The sequence below is a fragment of the Sylvia atricapilla genome, chromosome 5, assembly GCF_009819655.1.
Source record: "Sylvia atricapilla isolate bSylAtr1 chromosome 5, bSylAtr1.pri, whole genome shotgun sequence".
Classification (NCBI taxonomy): Eukaryota; Metazoa; Chordata; class Aves; order Passeriformes; family Sylviidae; genus Sylvia; species Sylvia atricapilla.
The window spans coordinates 70,046,664-70,064,591 of NC_089144.1; the positions used below are offsets into that span (position 1 = coordinate 70,046,664).

At 45.0% G+C, this 17,928-nt stretch overlaps 1 protein-coding gene across 1 annotated transcript in view; it reads left to right on the forward strand.

Annotated features, from left to right (window-relative positions):
- CACNA1I (calcium voltage-gated channel subunit alpha1 I) overlaps nt 1–17,928 on the forward strand; it is an 86,724-nt gene that overhangs the window by 43,826 nt on the left and 24,970 nt on the right. The window contains exons 7-15 of the mRNA XM_066320078.1: nt 1,294–1,603; nt 2,979–3,370; nt 10,358–10,509; nt 11,113–11,298; nt 12,369–12,486; nt 12,946–13,101; nt 13,550–13,640; nt 15,569–15,771; nt 16,881–17,297. Of these exons, the coding sequence (XP_066176175.1) occupies nt 1,294–1,603; nt 2,979–3,370; nt 10,358–10,509; nt 11,113–11,298; nt 12,369–12,486; nt 12,946–13,101; nt 13,550–13,640; nt 15,569–15,771; nt 16,881–17,297 (2,025 nt within the window). The remainder of the gene's footprint in view (nt 1–1,293; nt 1,604–2,978; nt 3,371–10,357; nt 10,510–11,112; nt 11,299–12,368; nt 12,487–12,945; nt 13,102–13,549; nt 13,641–15,568; nt 15,772–16,880; nt 17,298–17,928) is intronic.

Consider the following 17,928-nt stretch of genomic DNA (forward strand, 5'->3'; position numbering starts at 1 on the left):
CCAGGTCCAGGGGAAGCAGAAATCTTGATGCTTCATCTCCTCCCTGGGGCTGCCCCACAGAGTCTGTTTCAGAGCACTGCAGATGTGTAGTCCTTGTTCAGAATTTAGGCTCTGCATTTTATCAATGCCCTGTTGACACAGCTCTGCAGAGAGTAGGTACCAATCAAGGTGACATAGCTTTTAAAAATTATTTTGAATGTAGTTACCAGGCCTTTTATGTATGAAATTCTCATCATATTGAAGCCCAGGATTTATCCTCTTTCTCTCTATCTATAGATAAATCTCCTAGTGGAAATTAATCTCTAATTTCATTATATGTAACACAGAGTGAGTTTATTTTGCCTCCAGAACTCTTAGCACAAAGAAACCCTTGCTGCATTTTATAAATAGGAAAACTGAGGTTTAAAGGGAACATGCAAGTTGTAAATTAAGCCTGGTAGACGTTTCAGCTTCTCTATGGAGAAGAGGGAGAACCTGGGCAGTTTTTTTGCTCTTTCTAAGAAATTGGGAGTGTGTGTTTTATACAGTTTTTGTGTTTGAAATGAGAAGCCTATGTAGGCCACAGGACAAGTTAAAAAAGAGCTAATATGGTATGTCTTGTATCAGAAGAATAGAAAATAAGCAAGAAAGCATGGCTTTACCAGACCTCTACGTGTCCCTCTAAAAGTTGTTTGACTTTGTAAAATCCTTTTTGATTTCAAAAGCTCACTCATTTCAGGAAAGCCCCATCTCCCTAGATGGAGAATTAAGGTGCAAATGATAGAAATCAATAATGTGCCCCAAGTATACTGGTATGTCATTAAAATGATCTGAAAATACTGACATTTCTTCCAAGAGATGAAGACTATAAATTGCAGTGCATGATTTTTCCAGTGGTAAATTAATAAGTAGGGGTTATTAATTAGACAGAGAACCAACCAAAGTGGTTCTCTGTCTCCTACCTTCTATTTAACACAAAGAGCAGGGAAAAAAAAGTCCCGTTTTCATCAAACCCTTTGTATGTAACTACGTAAACCCTTTGGGCTAAGGGTCCCAAAACCTGCCAAAAGTTGGACCTATTTCCTGAATTTCAATGCATAGCTTTAAATTGTGCATGGAAAATACGTTGAGTGAGCTCTCCGAAACAAGCTCATGCACTCCTGACTTTCTCTGAAACCTCTTCTCCATATGCAGACTGATTCTCACTCCTCTATCTGCCTTCAGTCACTTTCACCTCCTCTCTCTTCTTACATTCCTGCTCCCACATGTTCTTTTTCATGCTGAACATTGGTCCTTCTTCTCCTTTGCTGCCAGGTGGGCTCCTTCTTCATGATCAACCTGTGCCTGGTGGTCATCGCCACACAGTTCTCGGAGACCAAGCAGCGGGAGCACCAGCTGATGCAGGAGCAAAGGGCCCGCTACCTCTCCTCCAGCACCGTTGCCAGCTACATGGAGCCAGGAGACTGCTACGAGGAGATCTTCCAGTACGTCTGCCACATCCTGCGCAAGGCCAAGCGCCGCACCCTGGGGCTGTACAACAGCGTGCAGAGCTGGCGCCACGGCCACGTGCAGGAGCCTGGCGATGCCAAACCTGCCGTGAACAGGAAAAGCCAGAGGCACTACAGTAAGGATTGCGTGGGTAAAGCTGGAAATGCCAGTGGTGGAAGTGTGAAAGTCAATGGGAGCGTCTCCGTGTGCCAGCTTTCCAAAGACCTGTGCCTACAAAGCGCAGAAGTAGAATTAATTGACGCTCAACGTTGTCCATTGAGCGTGTCACCACGGCCAGCACACCAGACCAGCGAGCTGGGGGTGACTGGCAAGAATGGGAATAAAACAGTGCTGGCAAGCAGGGAACATGGATAATCCAGAGACCATAAAGAGAGAAAGACACTGAGACTTGCAATGGGCTCCATGTCTGGTAGCAGTTTGGGAGAGAGAAGAATTAGGGGATATAACAAAGTGGGGCAAATGATTGGACCTGGTGGCACAGCAGGTCCCCCAGAGCTCTCCTCCCAAAAGCAAGTTGCTTCCAGACCTCAAGAGAGAGGCAAAGAATAAGGTGTCACCTGAACCTAAGGAGTGATGCCGAAGAAGTCTGGTTAATATGCAATGACAACGGAGACAATTTCTCTTGACGGCAGCACATGCTGTTGCATAAAATTAGACGTAAGATATCATTTAAATTGGGCTCCTGGATGGAAAAGTCACTGTAAAAATGGTTTTATAGAGGTAGCATTAACTGCCTGCTGATGCCTTTCCCAAGTTATGCTCCATTAACAAGCAAAAAGGCAGATTTTCTTTCAGCATGTCCTGCATACTCAAACTTTCATTTTCTTTACTTTCTGGGAGAAAAGTTTCTGGAGGCTTCATGTGCTGTGTTAATGAAATAATTGCTTCATTTCCCTCAGTGTCCATTTGATCTTCCAGGCCAAAATGGAGGATTAAGGAACACAAATGCAGATCTCTCACTGAAGTCAGGGGATCCGTTCTTATTCATAGTGCACACTGTCAGGAGGAAGTGTTCCTGTGTTACTTCTTTCGGCTTCTTGGATTGCTTTGCTAATGTAGTTTCTCTAATTTAGAGAGTTCAGTTCAGCCTGAGGGTTCTCAGACCCCACTTGTAGCAGTTCAGGCCAAAAGCAGCTCTTGTGACAAGCTCTTTTCCCCTCAGGTCCCACTTAACACAAGCTAGTGAGTCTCAAGCTATGATTTCTGCATGAGACGAAGCAGTTCTTTCTCTGATGGATGTGAGCCCTGTTCAGCCTAATCACAGGCAAGCTGAACAGTACTGCGTGTTTTGGAGATGCAGCCTGTCAGCATAGAGCCCCCAATGACAACAACTTCTGTTGCTGCCCCTGAGATGATGTGGCAGTGTTTAATCATCCTCACAGCTAAAAAGTCCAGTTACCCTGTCTAAATACCCAGAAACCAAACAGGTGTCCAGTTTGAATGCCTTTTTCATATCCTCCTTCTTTAAGCAGCACCATTTCTCTTTGCAGGGCTTTGCCAGCAGCACAACTCTCTTGGCTGCCCTCCTCAGGGCTTAGTCCAGCCCATCGCTGTGACAGCAACCTCTGATCCCACCAACTGCCCCCGATGCCACAGGGAAGAGCACAAAGCCTCCAGAAGGCTCTCAGTCCTGGATAGCACTGGATCAGAGCAGGAGGATGGAGGAGCCACTGAAGGGGAGGGAGAGGGCAGCCAAGAGGACCAGGGTGCCTCTGTGTTGGAGGAAGTGGAAGAAGGAGGACGGCTGAAGCTCTGCCGTGACATGTGGAGAGAAGTGAGGGTCAAGCTTCGAGTGATTGTGGACAGCAAGTATTTCAACCGTGGGATCATGATTGCAATCCTAGTGAACACCATCAGCATGGGCATTGAGCACCACGAACAGGTAAAGCACCTCAGGGCACAAGGTAGGCAGCATGGACTGCTGAGTCCTGCTGGGGGCTGTGGCCTTGCTAAGCAGCTGATGCAGCTTGGTGGAGGCAGAGACTGAGCAATTTGGACCTTAGACTGCAGCACAGATGGTCCCAGCATGACTTTGGAGAAAGCCTCAGGATCTTGCAGGGTCTCTTACTTCCTTATACCTGTACTTAATTGCTTCCTCTCTCTCTCCGTGTATTTTCCTCTCACCTCTTTTCAGTGCCTCTCTTTTCCTCCTCCCTGGTCATTCATCCCACTGTTTTTCTTTTTTGTCCTGTCTCTACTTTCTGTCTGCTTCTCTCTCTGTCATCCTCATCTTTTCCATCTTCCTCATCTCTCTCACTTGTTTCTCTCTTCATTAGCTTACTGAATCCTTAGTCTATTTGGTTAATTTAATGTGCCCTCTGGGGATGTCACAGGCACTTCGCCAGCATCTCAATTCAAATCCATCAGCTTGCTAGCCTTCCCAACTTAATTAAGAGATGTCTGAGCACATTCTATCTATGTAAGAAGGCTAGGAAAGGCACCACCTCTAATCTCCAGTCATTTTGGGGACTCAGGCTGCGTGAGCCTTTCCTTTGCCCTGAGAGTAAGACGTGGTAGGTCAGACACAAACAGCAGGTGTGAGCACAGGCTTGACTTTCACACCAGTAGTTTGCAGGCAGCTCTGAGTCAGCCATACACTTTATCCTAATGACAGACTTGTGAGATGGAGAGGAATTGTGTGCCCTTATTTTATCACTGGGAGACAGAGACTGTGTCTACACTGTGATGTGCAGCGCCAGCATCAGAGGGGGTTAAACACGCCCATGACCTCACATCTGCATTGCTGGTTGGCAACTCTGCTGCACTTTGCATTGAATAGTCTATGCTCCACCTCCACATCCCAGATCTATGCTGACAGTCTTAATGTGACCAAGGTTCACTCCATGTGTCTGCCCAGATCACAAAATAAAAGATTGCTGCACTACTGAGATGCTGACTGTATTGAAGCTCTAGAGCCAAGGTGAAGTCTTGTCCTGAGCACAGTCTCAGACAGCAAAAAGATAGGCAGTGAGCCCAGTTCAAGCAAGGCACTCAGATCTGTCCTGTGCTGTAGCAGGATGAAGATACCTTGAGACCCAGAGTACCTTAAATTCCCTGTTTGAGGCAACACAGTGTCTGAGCCAGAATTTGAAGCCTCAGATGTCTGCATCCCACCCACATATCAAGCTTTAAACCAATTTTCAAAGCCCAGCCAGTTTCTGATACAAGGCTGTGACACCTTAATTTGATCCCAGAATTAAAAACCGCACTGGATGCTTCAGTACCAGAAAAATACTGGCAGGAGCTCAGAAAAGAGGAGAATGAAGAAGATGCTGGAGGGGTTGACTCATGGAAAGAAATAAAAAAGAACAAAGCAGAGAGATTACTAAGGGCTGGAACCCAGGACAATTTAAAAACTGCCCACTGATATTTTTAAGATGTGATCACCAAGCAGTGAGAGCCATTGTTCATCCTGGTTTAATGGACACAGCATGAATAATAGTTTGACAGAAGAATACTTGAGCTGGAAGTAGAGAATTCACTCTCATGTTCTGGCTATTGTATGTGCAGATTTAAGCCCTTCTAGGATGCCTCTACTGCGTTTGTACAGCCTGCAGCAAGTGAGATCTGCCTCTGCAGCCTTGGGGTTTCTAGTAGCAGGTTCTTAATGATAGTCCTTAAAATTGTACTATCACTTTTTATCCATAAGTAGCTGGGAAGAGCTTATGACCTTGCATGCTGTTTCTACCAGAAGAGCTGTCAGCCAAACTGATCATAACTGAAAAATGTGGTGCAGCCTGTTTTTTCAAAATCTATTTTCCTGGCACAAGAAGACAAAGACATATTCAGACCATACCATGAATTTTGGGTTCTTTTCAGTCAACGGTTAACTCAGAAGCACACAGACATTTGTACTTCCCTTTGCTCTCCTGCAGTTTTTCTCAATATACATGCCATCAGTACATCTTAGGCTGATGCTTCATTGCCTACTTTTTTCTCCTTCCTTTCTCTTTCTCTTGTTGCCTTTTCTCCCAAAAACACAAATTTTCACAGAATGAAATCCAGCAAAGCCCCTCTGCCCACAAGGATCTGATTTGCAGGGTGACACCATCCTATGACTGAAGAAGCTTCTGGTGCTTCAGCTGCTTCACAATATGGATGTCTTCCGACCCAGAGCTAATGCCTATAGAGACCTCTTGAACCTTTATTTTCTGGTACATGGGATGTCACAAGCCCAGCCACTCTCTGGGGGACATACTTGGCTGGGCAGCTCATGGCATGTGTGTCAGCACCTTGCCACTCCACTTTTTCATGGGCTATGCAGCAGCAAGCTGACCAAAGCACCTAAACCATCAGGTTAAGGGATGAGGTACAAGTTTCAGGCTTATAAACACAGGAGCCCAAGGGACAGAACGCATGAGTGAGAGTTGCCCGGTCCTGACCAACAGACAGAAAGACATAAACTTAAACTGTTTGTTATAAATCAGGGGTTTAATATGCATGGTGTTTTTCTTCCAGGAGACTTAACCTCAACAAGTCCAATAACTTTACTCATATTCAAATCACCTTGGAATTTGGCTTCATTTAGCTTATTCATCCAGTCCTTCATCCTGCCCTATTGTGTGGCCAAGGAAGTTTCCATCTGCATATATATTTCTTGTGAGGGAAATCAACTCATTTTAGGACAAACTGCACTTCTATGAGCCGTTTTTAATCCATGATCTTATAACAAGATATAATTTGTAAATAGCTACCTTTATTCAAATCCACAAGTGTGCAATATAACATGTAATATTCTCAGTATTAGGCCTTCAGATATTGCTGAAATATTGCATAAGCCAAACCCCATCATTTCAAGCTTTGTCCTGCTTGAAATAGTTTTTGCAGTTCTTCATCTCTGCCTCTATTTGGAGATGTCCATTTTTGAAATCCAGTATAGAAAATATTAGATTCTTGTGGCTGTCCAGAAGAATCCTTTTAAAAAAGCTTACTTCTTTCTTAATATTCACAGTGGATCTGGCGCTGCGGACTTTTCTACCTTATTCAGCATGAGGATGAAAGTCTTGCCCCTGCTGAATGTCCTAGACTGCCTTTCTCATCATGTACTTCTTAAAAGGCTGTTCAACTCAAACCTTTCTGCTATTAGCAGCTGTTTTAGACAACTGCTGAGTGACTGGGTTAATCTTCTCCAGTATCTACTTACAGTTTTCCTTGGTACATCAGATCACAAATTTATGAAGTCTCTCTGTGTGGATTAGATGATGATCCCCTGTTTCCTAACTAGACCCATCCTGTGGATTAGTACCTTCATATCCTTTGGCCTGTGTGATTTCACTTTATACCAGCATTTATTGCATTCACAAGTTCACATTTTACAGTTATTTCTTCTCTTTTTATTATTTGCTCCTTGTCATAAACATTCAGCAAATGTCCAAGCCAGCTCATCATACTGACATTTAGTGAGGGTGGAACAGTCTCCCTGGAGCAGTAGATGAAGCCACGCCACTTCAGCCTTGTAGAACCAGATTATAACAATCATGCAATCCTGCTTTGGTTGTGGGGTGGTGTTTAAAGTGATGTTTAAACTCATGTAAAAGTTGGTATGTTCCATAGCTGATTTCTATGGCTCTTCTTATTATTGCCAAGTGACTTTGAAATTGTCAGTAAAAATAGAGACCACTTTATGGAATATTTCTTTTTCATGTTCTCATCACAGAGGCAGTGATATGTAGGTTCGGTAGGGCTGGTCTGCATAGGTCACATCAATTACTCTTCAGTTTCTAGACAGGTGCAAATTCTCCTGGTTAGAAGAAACTTTTCCTGCAGCGGCTTCATGGTGATCTATATCTTCTTAGCCTTTCCTATGATGCAGGAGTTTTCTGTCTTCTGCCAGATAATGGACTAATTATATTTTCAGTCAGATCTGGCAAAAGAGCTCCAAAGTTAGAAAGAAATTGAAAGGGAGAAAAAGAGCTGAGCTGCTGCCCTCTATTGCCCCAGTTCTAGTTTCTGATCACAGGACAGGAATTCTGAAGTAAATCTGAATCATATATTTTACTCTCAGTATTTGATCTACATTGTTAGAGATGAAGGACTTTATTCCACAAAGATGTGAATTAGATTATTTTGTGGATTTGAAAAGAGATCCATACATAGGATAGATTAACCATTCTGGTTAAAATACTGGCTCTGGGCTTACCTTGCCCTCTGGGATCTCTGCCCCTTCAAGCCAACCTCCTCAGCTTTCATAATTATGTACAAGTTTCACTTCTAGTGTGATGGGTAAATCAGACTGTCCTGTCTTGGCAATGTGAACAGACTGCTTGTGGGGAGATTTCTGGTGTTCCATTCTTTTTCTTGGATTAAAGTAGCCTTGAGTTAAGCTCTTTCCTTGGGGATGCTTCAGTTTACATCTTCTAAATAAACCTGGGAGAAGGAAGGGTTTGGATGATGAATGCCTGAATGCTGTCTGTGGGAGCCTGGGGACACCTCACAATTGCAAGGTGACACATCCACTGTGTTGGGGAGCCCGTGTGTCAGTAGGAAGAAAAGGAGAGAACCAGGTGTCCTCTTCCATCAAGTTCACACTTCCCTGGCCAGAGAAGAGTTCTCTGGACTAGCTGTGTCTCAGACATCCACCTCATCCACTGTCACTCACAGCCACACCGCCCCTAGGAACAAGGGCACCCTTAGGAACAGAACACAACCCCACCCTGAAGCCTCGGCCCCCACCTGATGGCTCTTGGTACTCAGTCAAATTTGTGGTGTCTCCAGAAATGGCTGCAATGCTGGATCTGCCTTAGTGCCTCTCTGTCTGGCTCTTCTCTATCACCTCTTTTTGTCCTGAGTTCATTTCTTTCGTGTTGCTTTTCCTTTCTCAGCATTTACTTCTTTACTACACGATTTAAAACACTCTTTCAATCTCTGTTTCCTGTGTGTGTTAGTATGTTTAATTTTTTTCCAGCTTTGTTTTTTGATTTCTCTTTTTCTGCTTTTATCTCTGCCCATCTCTTCTTTCTGTCTTTCTTCCTCTTCCCAGTCTTTCCTGTCCCTCTGTCTAGGAAGGATGCTTTGCTGGGGTTGACTGATGGTCCATTAGAAACAGTTTAACAGGTGAGGATTCACTAGAGAAACAGATATCAAGGAGGGAAGGAGAGACAGAGGAACAGTTGACCTTTTCCACAAGCAAGATGCAAGCATGGATTTTCAAATATTAGTTGCTCCCTACAAGAGCACAAGAGAATATATGGAAAGCACAGAGGAGGATAACCCACCATCATAACCTGTTGCTTTTTTCCATCTCTTATTTTCACTGACACAATGATTTGATTCAGACTGAAATTGGCATCTCAGTTTAACATATAGACCTCATGTTTTCAGCAATTGTTGTTACTGCTGGGTCTCAGTGAAGTGATCTTCATTTCTCCCTTCCCACGTGCACTTGGTTCATTCCTTCTCTCTTCTCTTATCTCCACTCCTTTCTCCATCATTTTCAGGGTGGTTTTGCTATTCAGATGTAACTACGGATGGAAATTGATCCATCTCCTCTTGTTTCATTGTAAAGACATGGACTATTTTAATAAAAAGCTGCAATGAGGAGCGCAAGAAGTTAACGAAGGGCATGGGAAGCCAGAGATGTGAGGAGAAGTTTTCAGTTCATTTGTTCACCTGGAAGGATCTTGGGCCTGGAGGGCCTCAGAGCAGGGGTTAAAGCAGACTGCAGCTTCAGGCAGAGAGCCAGAACCAGAACTGCATTCCTCTCTCACTTCCCATTTCACCAGCTGTACAAGTAACAGGGATGGCCAATGAAAAGGGCACCCTTCAGCAAGACAGCAATTTTGCAGACCATGGGGAGAGACCATGACTTCCCTTCCTCGTGGGCACTGATATTGATTTAATGCTAAAAATATTGGCTCTGACCTGCAGGGACTCAATTTTTTGTTTCCGCAGTGCCAGGAATGTCTGTCCTCTCTTGCTCTCTACAACAGGCATTTGCAGTTTTCTTGTTCCCATCCATTTTGTGTGATGCTTGAAAGAGTGGCTTGGTGGCCAGGCATAGCTCAGACCACTGCAAAGGAAGATGCACCCTCTTTATTTTTCAACAGTCATCTTGTGTCATTCTTGGATTTTTCACCTCGTGCACTTGCCTTTCTCGTCTTGCTGTCCATTTTTCTGTATTCTTCACCCTGTCCTTCTCTCCTTGTCCCTTAGGCATAGGTTGTAGCAGTGTGGTCCTCCTTGCTGTTGTCTTGTCTAGTTTGATATTTTCTTGGGTAATTATTGAGGCCACTCTGAGGACAGAGGCATAAGACTGACGGAGCAAGAGCAGGAAACTAATGCATACCAAGGCTTTGGTGGGGAAAGGGGGAGAGAAAAATGAGGAAGTGAAAAAAATAGAGGGGGAAAGGGATGGATTAGTAGTGATGTTTAGAGGAAGATTTGGAAATGTTTTCCTGTCATTTAAATGTTTTCAAAATTTCAGGGAAAAAAAAAGTGCCGGCTACCTGTGGAAACCTCAGAGGAAGAAATTCTTGAAGGAAGAGGTTGACTGCAAATCAGCCAGTTTTGCTCTCCTTCAAGAAATACTCAAGTTCTTTGCACAAAATAAATCACCCTTTATCCAGGGGAATGGGATATGGGATGGGATGTAGGAGATGCTTGGTCAGTCTTGGCTGTGTGAATGGCTGTGAGGCTCCTGATCACCTCTAGTAAAAAAAAAAACCCAGTTGTTAGGGATATAATCTGTGATTAAGGTAGCAAATCTGCAGAGGAATTGGAGTGCAAGGGTCACTGTCCAGCTCCACTCTACTCTCGCCCATGGAAATTTGCAACTCCCTACAAGCCCTATTCCCTGGGAAGGGTAACACTTTATTTCCCATAATTTCAGGGCTCTTTCAGTTCTGACTCTCTGAATTTTCATTCTCTCTAGCCAGAGGAATTGACCAACATCTTGGAGATCAGCAATGTTGTCTTTACAAGCATGTTTGCCCTGGAGATGATTCTGAAACTTGCTGCTTTTGGTCTCTTTGATTACCTTCGCAACCCCTACAACATCTTTGACAGTATCATCGTCATCATCAGGTGACAAGAGCCTTGGGAATCAGCTGAAATGCACATAGAAAAGAGTACCACAGAGCTTGCGTACCTTTTCAAAAAAGATTTAGCAGCTACATTGAGAGGAGCTGGGCTGATGCACAAGGCCAAGGATTGGGAGACCAAGGTGTCTTTTCCCAATAATTGGTGTTGGTGCTATGCAAGCCAGACAGCATTTCTGTCCCTCAGCTCTCTCCTTTGTAGAGTGGAGGCAATTGCATCTGCCTTGTTAAGTTGACAACAAATATTAGCAATGAAATATTTTGAAAATGAACAAATTGAAGATGTTACAAAGGTTTAAAGTGTGACAGAAGAACTTGTCTTGCTGGAATTTAATGCTACAAGCCTTTCTTCATTTCTGCAACGTGTACTGCCGTGTCCATGTTCTTACAGCATAAATCCAGCTTTCAACATACAAGGATAAGCCTGTAGTTCGTACTTCTGTCTTGCTCAGACAGATTTTTCTCTCTCACCCCTTTGTACTGCCAATGCCAAGGTGAAGACTTAGCATTGCTTTTCCTCGTTTTTTTCTGTTTGTTCACTTGTCTTTTGTTTTGTCCCTTGTACCTCCTGTGCCTCTCTGGACCACAGCATCTGGGAGATCATTGGCCAGGCAGACGGAGGCCTCTCTGTGCTGAGGACATTCCGACTCCTCCGGGTGCTGAAGCTGGTGCGTTTCATGCCAGCGCTGCGCCGCCAGCTTGTGGTGCTGATGAAGACTATGGACAACGTAGCCACCTTCTGCATGCTCCTCATGCTCTTCATCTTCATATTCAGGTGAGCAGGCAGTCAGCTTGCAGTGTTCTGGAGTGGCACTGTCTGGCTCGTGGGGACAGCAGCTTCAGAGCAGGACTGCATAACTCATCTTGCCCGTTGGTCCAGGGCAAGGCAGAACTGAAAATCATTTATTTTTTTTTTTCGTAAGGGCTGAACTTGTTCCTGACGTAAATTGGATTCAGCAGCTGAGGATTTTGGCCTGGATGGGGCAGTGAAATACTGCCAGCAAATGCAGACATTGAGCATATGTCCCATTGCAGGATAGTGTAGCAATGTATCTGTATAACAGGTCATTCCGATGCACCAGCCAAACTGGTTGTGAATAATATTATCAAACCACCTGCAGTTTTGTTGTTAAAGCTCTCAGGAATTCATCAAGGTTACTGTGAAAACAACAGGATCAAAAATAAGAAGAGAGCCTGAGAAAATGTCTGCAAAAAATGTAAACCCTAGACAGGGGAAGCACAAGGTGAGGATGGACGTTTGACCAATTGGATGTCCTGAAGGATTCTCGAAGAAGCAGCTTAGCCAACCCAGAGATGCCCACGTGGACAGTAGACCTAGAATCTATGTCTGGCATGTAATGTAAACAATAAATGCCTTCTGTTGGAATCATATTGATTTGGTTATTCAGTGGCCCATTTGCCCTGCAGGATAGGTGAAGTCTTCTGCTAATCAGCACTAGATACAGGAACAGTTCAGTCTGGTGGTTGCCTTTGGTAGAAGAGCAGCAGGAAACAACCAAGAAAGTTTGTCTGTGCATGCCATGGGTGCCCTGATAGCAAGATGAAGACATATGAGAGCAAAAAGGACAGTAGAGAGAAGAGATCTGACTGACAGGTTGGAGGGGATATATAAGCTCTGAGTCAGCATAGATGAAAAGCAAATTCTTTGGTGACCTACAGGGTTGCAATATGTAGTTCCTTCTTCACAGACAGCTCCCAGTAATCTGACTGCATTGTTGTACCCCTTGCTGCTGTGATGTTGCATTAGATTTTCAGGAGAAGAGAATTGCTCTGATGGGTTCATTGTGGTGGCAATATTTATATTTGACATCATCTTGTTCCAAGCATCCTGGGAATGCACATCTTTGGTTGCAAGTTCAGCCTCAGGACAGACACAGGAGATACAGTTCCTGACCGGAAGAATTTTGATTCCCTGCTGTGGGCCATCGTCACCGTCTTCCAGGTGAGCCCGCTTTGCTCTCTGTGGGTAGTCCAGGGCAAAGTGAAGAGGATCAGGAGATGCCTTTTCCTCTCTGAGGAGCACTGCACTGACTCCTGACAGCAGAAAAGGTTGTGGAGGAAGAACCATTGCATTTTGGTACCAAATGACTGGTGTATATCTCAAGCAGACCTTCTTCCTTCCTAGGAGACGGTGGGCAAAGGTCACTCCTGTTGTGGCAACTGCCAAGTTTAATGCTCTCACCTCAGCACATGACTGTCCTAATGGTTGTTCTTGTTTCTTCTTGCTCAGCTGAAGTTTTTGGTGCAGTGCTGCAGCTAGACAGTGACAGTGGGTGTGTGGTTATGGGGAGGCTCAGAGGCCTGGTCTGGTTCTGATGTGTATTCTCTGACTGTGCTTTTCTGGGAAAATGCTTCATGTTCTCCCTTCATTTTTATCTGACTTCCTCATCCTCTCTTGCAGATCCTAACCCAGGAGGACTGGAATGTTGTACTCTATAATGGCATGGCCTCCACCTCGCCATGGGCTTCCCTCTACTTTGTGGCTCTTATGACATTTGGCAATTATGTACTCTTCAATCTTCTGGTGGCCATTCTTGTGGAGGGATTCCAGGCTGAGGTGAGCTGCCACCAAGGCTTCATCAGGAGGAGGAATAGAGGTGCAAAAAAAGGGATCCTTTGTGACACTTTGAGGATACTGGACTGGAGGACTTACAAAGTATCACCCCTCTTTAATTTTATGAAATGACCCTTGTCAGGGTAGAATTCAATTAAACAAAAGAAAACCCCCCAGTGTTAATCCTTGCAAGGAAAGAGGCTCTCTGGAAGGAGACTCACAATTTCTGTTCTGTGTAACACAACAGAACCTACCTTAGGGTGAGCCCTTTACCCATCTGAAAGCAGCAATGCAGTCTATCAGCCATCCCAAATCACATAAGACTCTTTCCAGTGATCACAATGAATGCCTGACTCCCAAGGACCATTTTGCAGTTGTTCCAGAAATAAAAGACAAAAAACATATGGTCTTTTCTCTTGAAGTTTCCGACTTCCAAATTTGTGTGTTTCAGGGTGATGCCAACCGGTCATACTCAGATGAAGATCAGAGTTCTTCAAACATGGAGGAATTTGATCAATTCCAAGATGTCCAGGAAGGCTCAGGTATAACAGCTCAAACAGTCTTACTTGCTCATGTCCTACTGCTGTTTGGTGAGAAGTCTAAAAGCAGATTCTGCAGAAAATTTACTCCCACTTCTGAGAACTTGCCAGTTTTTATTTTGAACTTTGTGCCAGTTTGTGGTGTTATTTGTGGAAAAACAGAGACATGTTGGCATCTTGAGGAATGTGGTAGCTAAGTGGAACAGTTCTTGAATGACCTCCAGAACAGCAACTGGAAGTGAGAAGTGAGGCTGCCTCTGGTTATCTTCAGGGTCATCATCTCGGGAACAGTGTATCCAAATCTGAAACCCACATTTGGAGAGGGGATATCAAGATGGTAAAAAGGACTCAGGCAAATCTGGAAGCCTTGCCTCATAGTGAGAGACTAATGAAGCTTAGAGAAATCAGGAAAGTTACTTGATCACTCTCTCTGTAGCTGTAGACCATAAGGAGGGAGTTGTGGTGGTAGATAGCACTTTAATTGAGCAGAAAAAAGCATAATGAGATGATAAAGGTTGGAAGTTCAAGCTAGACAAATTCAGGCTGGAAAAAAAAGCCATGTATTTTCAAGGAGAGATAATTAACAGTGGGAACAACCTGAGTACAAACCACCTGGTAAGGTCTGTATCCCTTAAAGACTGAAAATCTTTCTACAAAGAGGTATTATATTTCAAACAGGACTTGGTGGCAGGGAGCAGCAAGAGTAGTTTGCCCTGCAATGGATGGTGAGCCAGGAGTTGAAGGGGAGAGAGAGCCAGAAAGGAGGGCAGGGGGCACACTGCACACTCTTGCACAAGGTGGGCAGAGCAGATCAGCTGGCACTAGTAAGGGTCTGCCAATGATTCAGTAATTACCAGGTAAGCCCACAGTGGTCAGGAAGGTAAGCCAAGAAGTCCAGTCAGCAAGACAAGATGAGGATCAACAAGGTGCAAGGACAGGCACAAGCATACTCACAGCATAACTCAAACAAGCACCACAGGCACATTGCTGAGCATAAATGCAGCTCCCACATCAGGGAGCAGTGGCTGCAGTGTTTGGCTCACAGTTTTTTCCTGCAACTCAGCTCTTTTCAAAGCAATCCTTTCTTGAGTTACATGGCTGCACCATATCAGAGCTTATGCTGAATGCAGGCAGTCAAACTCCTGAGATGGCAGAGGAGGAAGAGGTTATGGAGGTGTTAGTGGACTCATGGCTGTCTGTCACGCAGACACAGATAGGTGACCTTCATTATGCAATAAGTCATCAAAAATTATTGTTCCAGTCCTTTCAGGTGTTAAAATTCCATACCCTGTCCTCTCCATGCATCTCAAAAAATGCTGATGGTCATCCACAGGACTTTAGATTTTCCTCAAAAGTGTCCTGAATCCTAAAGGTCAAGGATCAGGCATTTGAAAAAGGGCAGTGTAGTAGGATAGACTGGGATGCAGTTTTTGTATGCAGTATGATTGCAGGAATTTTAAGGTGACCTCAGTATATGGGTGGCTGTAGCTATCCCTACATCTTAGTCTTTTGCCCAGTGTTTCAGCCTAAGTGCTTTAAGTAGCCAGTCTGACAGCTTGTGGAATTTGTTCAGGCCTGAAGATGCTGGTGTCTGCTGTTGGCATGCAGAAGCACACTCTCATGCCCCTGATCACCTTCATGCTCTGCCTGTCAGTCTGAGGCTGCTTGGCCAGTACTCTGCTCCTCCGTCTGCCCCCAAGGAGAGATGTGGTTGGTTTTGGAGGCTGAGGAAATGACTTTAAAGCCTTCCCAGCTTCCACTGCCTTTGTCGCCACACCCTAAATCAGAGAAATGTGGATTGATGCTAAAGGGCTAACGATCTGTTAGCTGCTGTTAACATGTTAAACTGCTTAGGCATCAAAGCAGTCATTGGATAGTGAGGATCCCACCTTCTTCTTTCCTCATTCTTATTTCCACATCCTTCCACATAGATCCCAAGCTCTGTGCAATCCCTGTGACACCTAATGGACATCTGGACCCATCCTTGCCCTCTTCCAACCCACCAGTGATTTCTGGGGGGGTCACCAACTCTTCACGCAACTCCCTGCAACTTGAGCAGATTCGTGTTGCTGTTGGCTCCCGGAAGACCAGTGTGATGTCCCTGGGGAGAATGACTTATGACCAGAGGTCCTTGGTGAGTGGGGAAGTATAAACGTGTGTCATACCCTTCCTCTGAAGGCCAAGCACTTTGTTGGCTTTCTGCCATCGTCTGGGGGGTTCTGGGAAGGACTGCACTGCTGCTGTAGACTTCTAACACAACTGCATCGCCTGTCTTAAGAATCCAGAGCAGTTCACATTATTTTTCAAAATTTTCAGATTTTTGAAGTCTATTTCCAGGTTAGTCATCTATATTCCTTTGAGTGTGGGAGAGGGAGAGCACCAAGAAGACAGTCTCCCTCTTACAGTGGAGCATGTTTTTCCTCCTTGCCTTTTCCTTGTTTTCCTAGAGTAAAAGACACAAAATGATGCCTTGAGTTAAAAGGTGATGCCTGATCCACCAAGTCCCGAAGCAGATGAGATTGTATCAGAGTTTTTGTAACAGTGGAAATCTTGTCTTTGAGCTCTCCATAGCAGATTCTGCTGCCCCATAGCACTTCCCCAGGCATTGCAGGTTGTCTAACCAGTGCACCTCAGACCTGTCCACCTTTTAACATCAGTTTCTGGGCTTTCTACCCACTGGCATACACAGCTCTGGGGAGTGCTTTGGTGTTTAAAGGGTTCATGCCCCTGTTATAGTGCTAGCAGCCCTGTACTATGTGATACCTTGCTGATGTGGTTGAATTGTAACCAACTAGCCTGTTTCTCTCATTTCTCCCTTTTATTAAAACTGGACTCAAAGATGGTGTGTCAGATGATCCATCACCTTGTGTTATCCTTAACCCCAGCACAGTGTAAAAAGCTGCCGATCAGATTTTTTGAGAGCTTTGCTCTTGCTCTGTGCTGGTGTAAGTAACAGAATCAGGCTCCTGGGCTTTGGCTTCATTACTTACCTTCCCTAAAAAGTGCTTTGCACACAGATGGTCTATAAAGTAATCACAGTCATCACCATTGCTCACTCATTATCAATTTATTGTCAGATTTACCAAGATTGCTGCTGAATTCCCACCATGCAACTTGTTCAACATCTGATAAATGGCATCCTTCTGGCTTAGAGGCTCAGGGAGAAGTCTGTGATCTGAGAGAGGATCACATGCTCTCTCCTTGTGCCCAGAGTAACCGAGTCCTCATCCCCCTCTCTTACAGTCCAGCTCCCGCAGTTCCCACTACGGCGCCTGGAGCCGCAGCGGAGCCTGGGGAAGCCGTCACTCCAGCTGGAACAGCCTGACGCGGGGACACAGCCTGAAACACAAACCTCACTCCGCTGAGCACGAGTCCCTCCTGTCTGGGGAAACGCACAAGGTGGCAGATGGGGAGCCAGATGGGACAGGAAGGGTGTTTCATCACTGCCGGTCACTCTCTCTGGATAACAAAGGCTCCTGTGACCTGCTGGAGTTGGCCTCAGTCCCTTCTGGCCACAGAGTGACCCATAAGCTGGGAGCACTGCCTGGGGCCAGTGAGCATCAGGACTGCAATGGCAAAATGCCCAGTATTGTCAAGGAGATCTTCCCAAAGATGAACAACCAAAAAGAACAGGGAGAGGATGATGAAGAAATAGATTATGTGAGTACTTGATGGAGGAGCCTGGGGTTACACCACAGTGCTCTGGGAAACCCCAAATTCATCCTCAAATTTCAGTCTTCTTGGGGAAAGCTTGCAAAGGTGCTTTAGGAAAGCTGGAGGACAGCACTGAACGCAGATAGGACCTTCTAGGCACAGACAATCTCCCAGCACATTGTCAGGCTGCCTGAAAGGCAGGTGGATGGTGGGAAGATGGCAGATGTGTGACATACATGTGGTCATTCAGGGGTTGTTATTTCAGAGCAGTGCAGCCAGTGATTTCTGCAAGATAGGAGAGGTTGGGCTGTGCAACAACTGAGAGTTTTGCATCAGGAACATCAGCAGACCAGAGCAGGAAGCACCACAGGCAAGGCAAGTGGTATCAGCCTGGGGGGCAGAAATCTGTGAGCAGATCAGAGGGTGGAAAAAGTGGAATGAGGGTCAGTCGAAATTTGAACAGACATAAATGTCTGTATGAAATTCTCAGTGCCAACAGAAAGTCGTCTTGTCCTGGCTTCTCATTTAGCTGAGGTAGGAAAGAAACATTGCCCTTGTGTAACACAGTCCCTCCAACACCGATAAGAAGGCATCATGGGACGGCATCCTACTCTAGAAAGGACACCAGAAGTTTTAT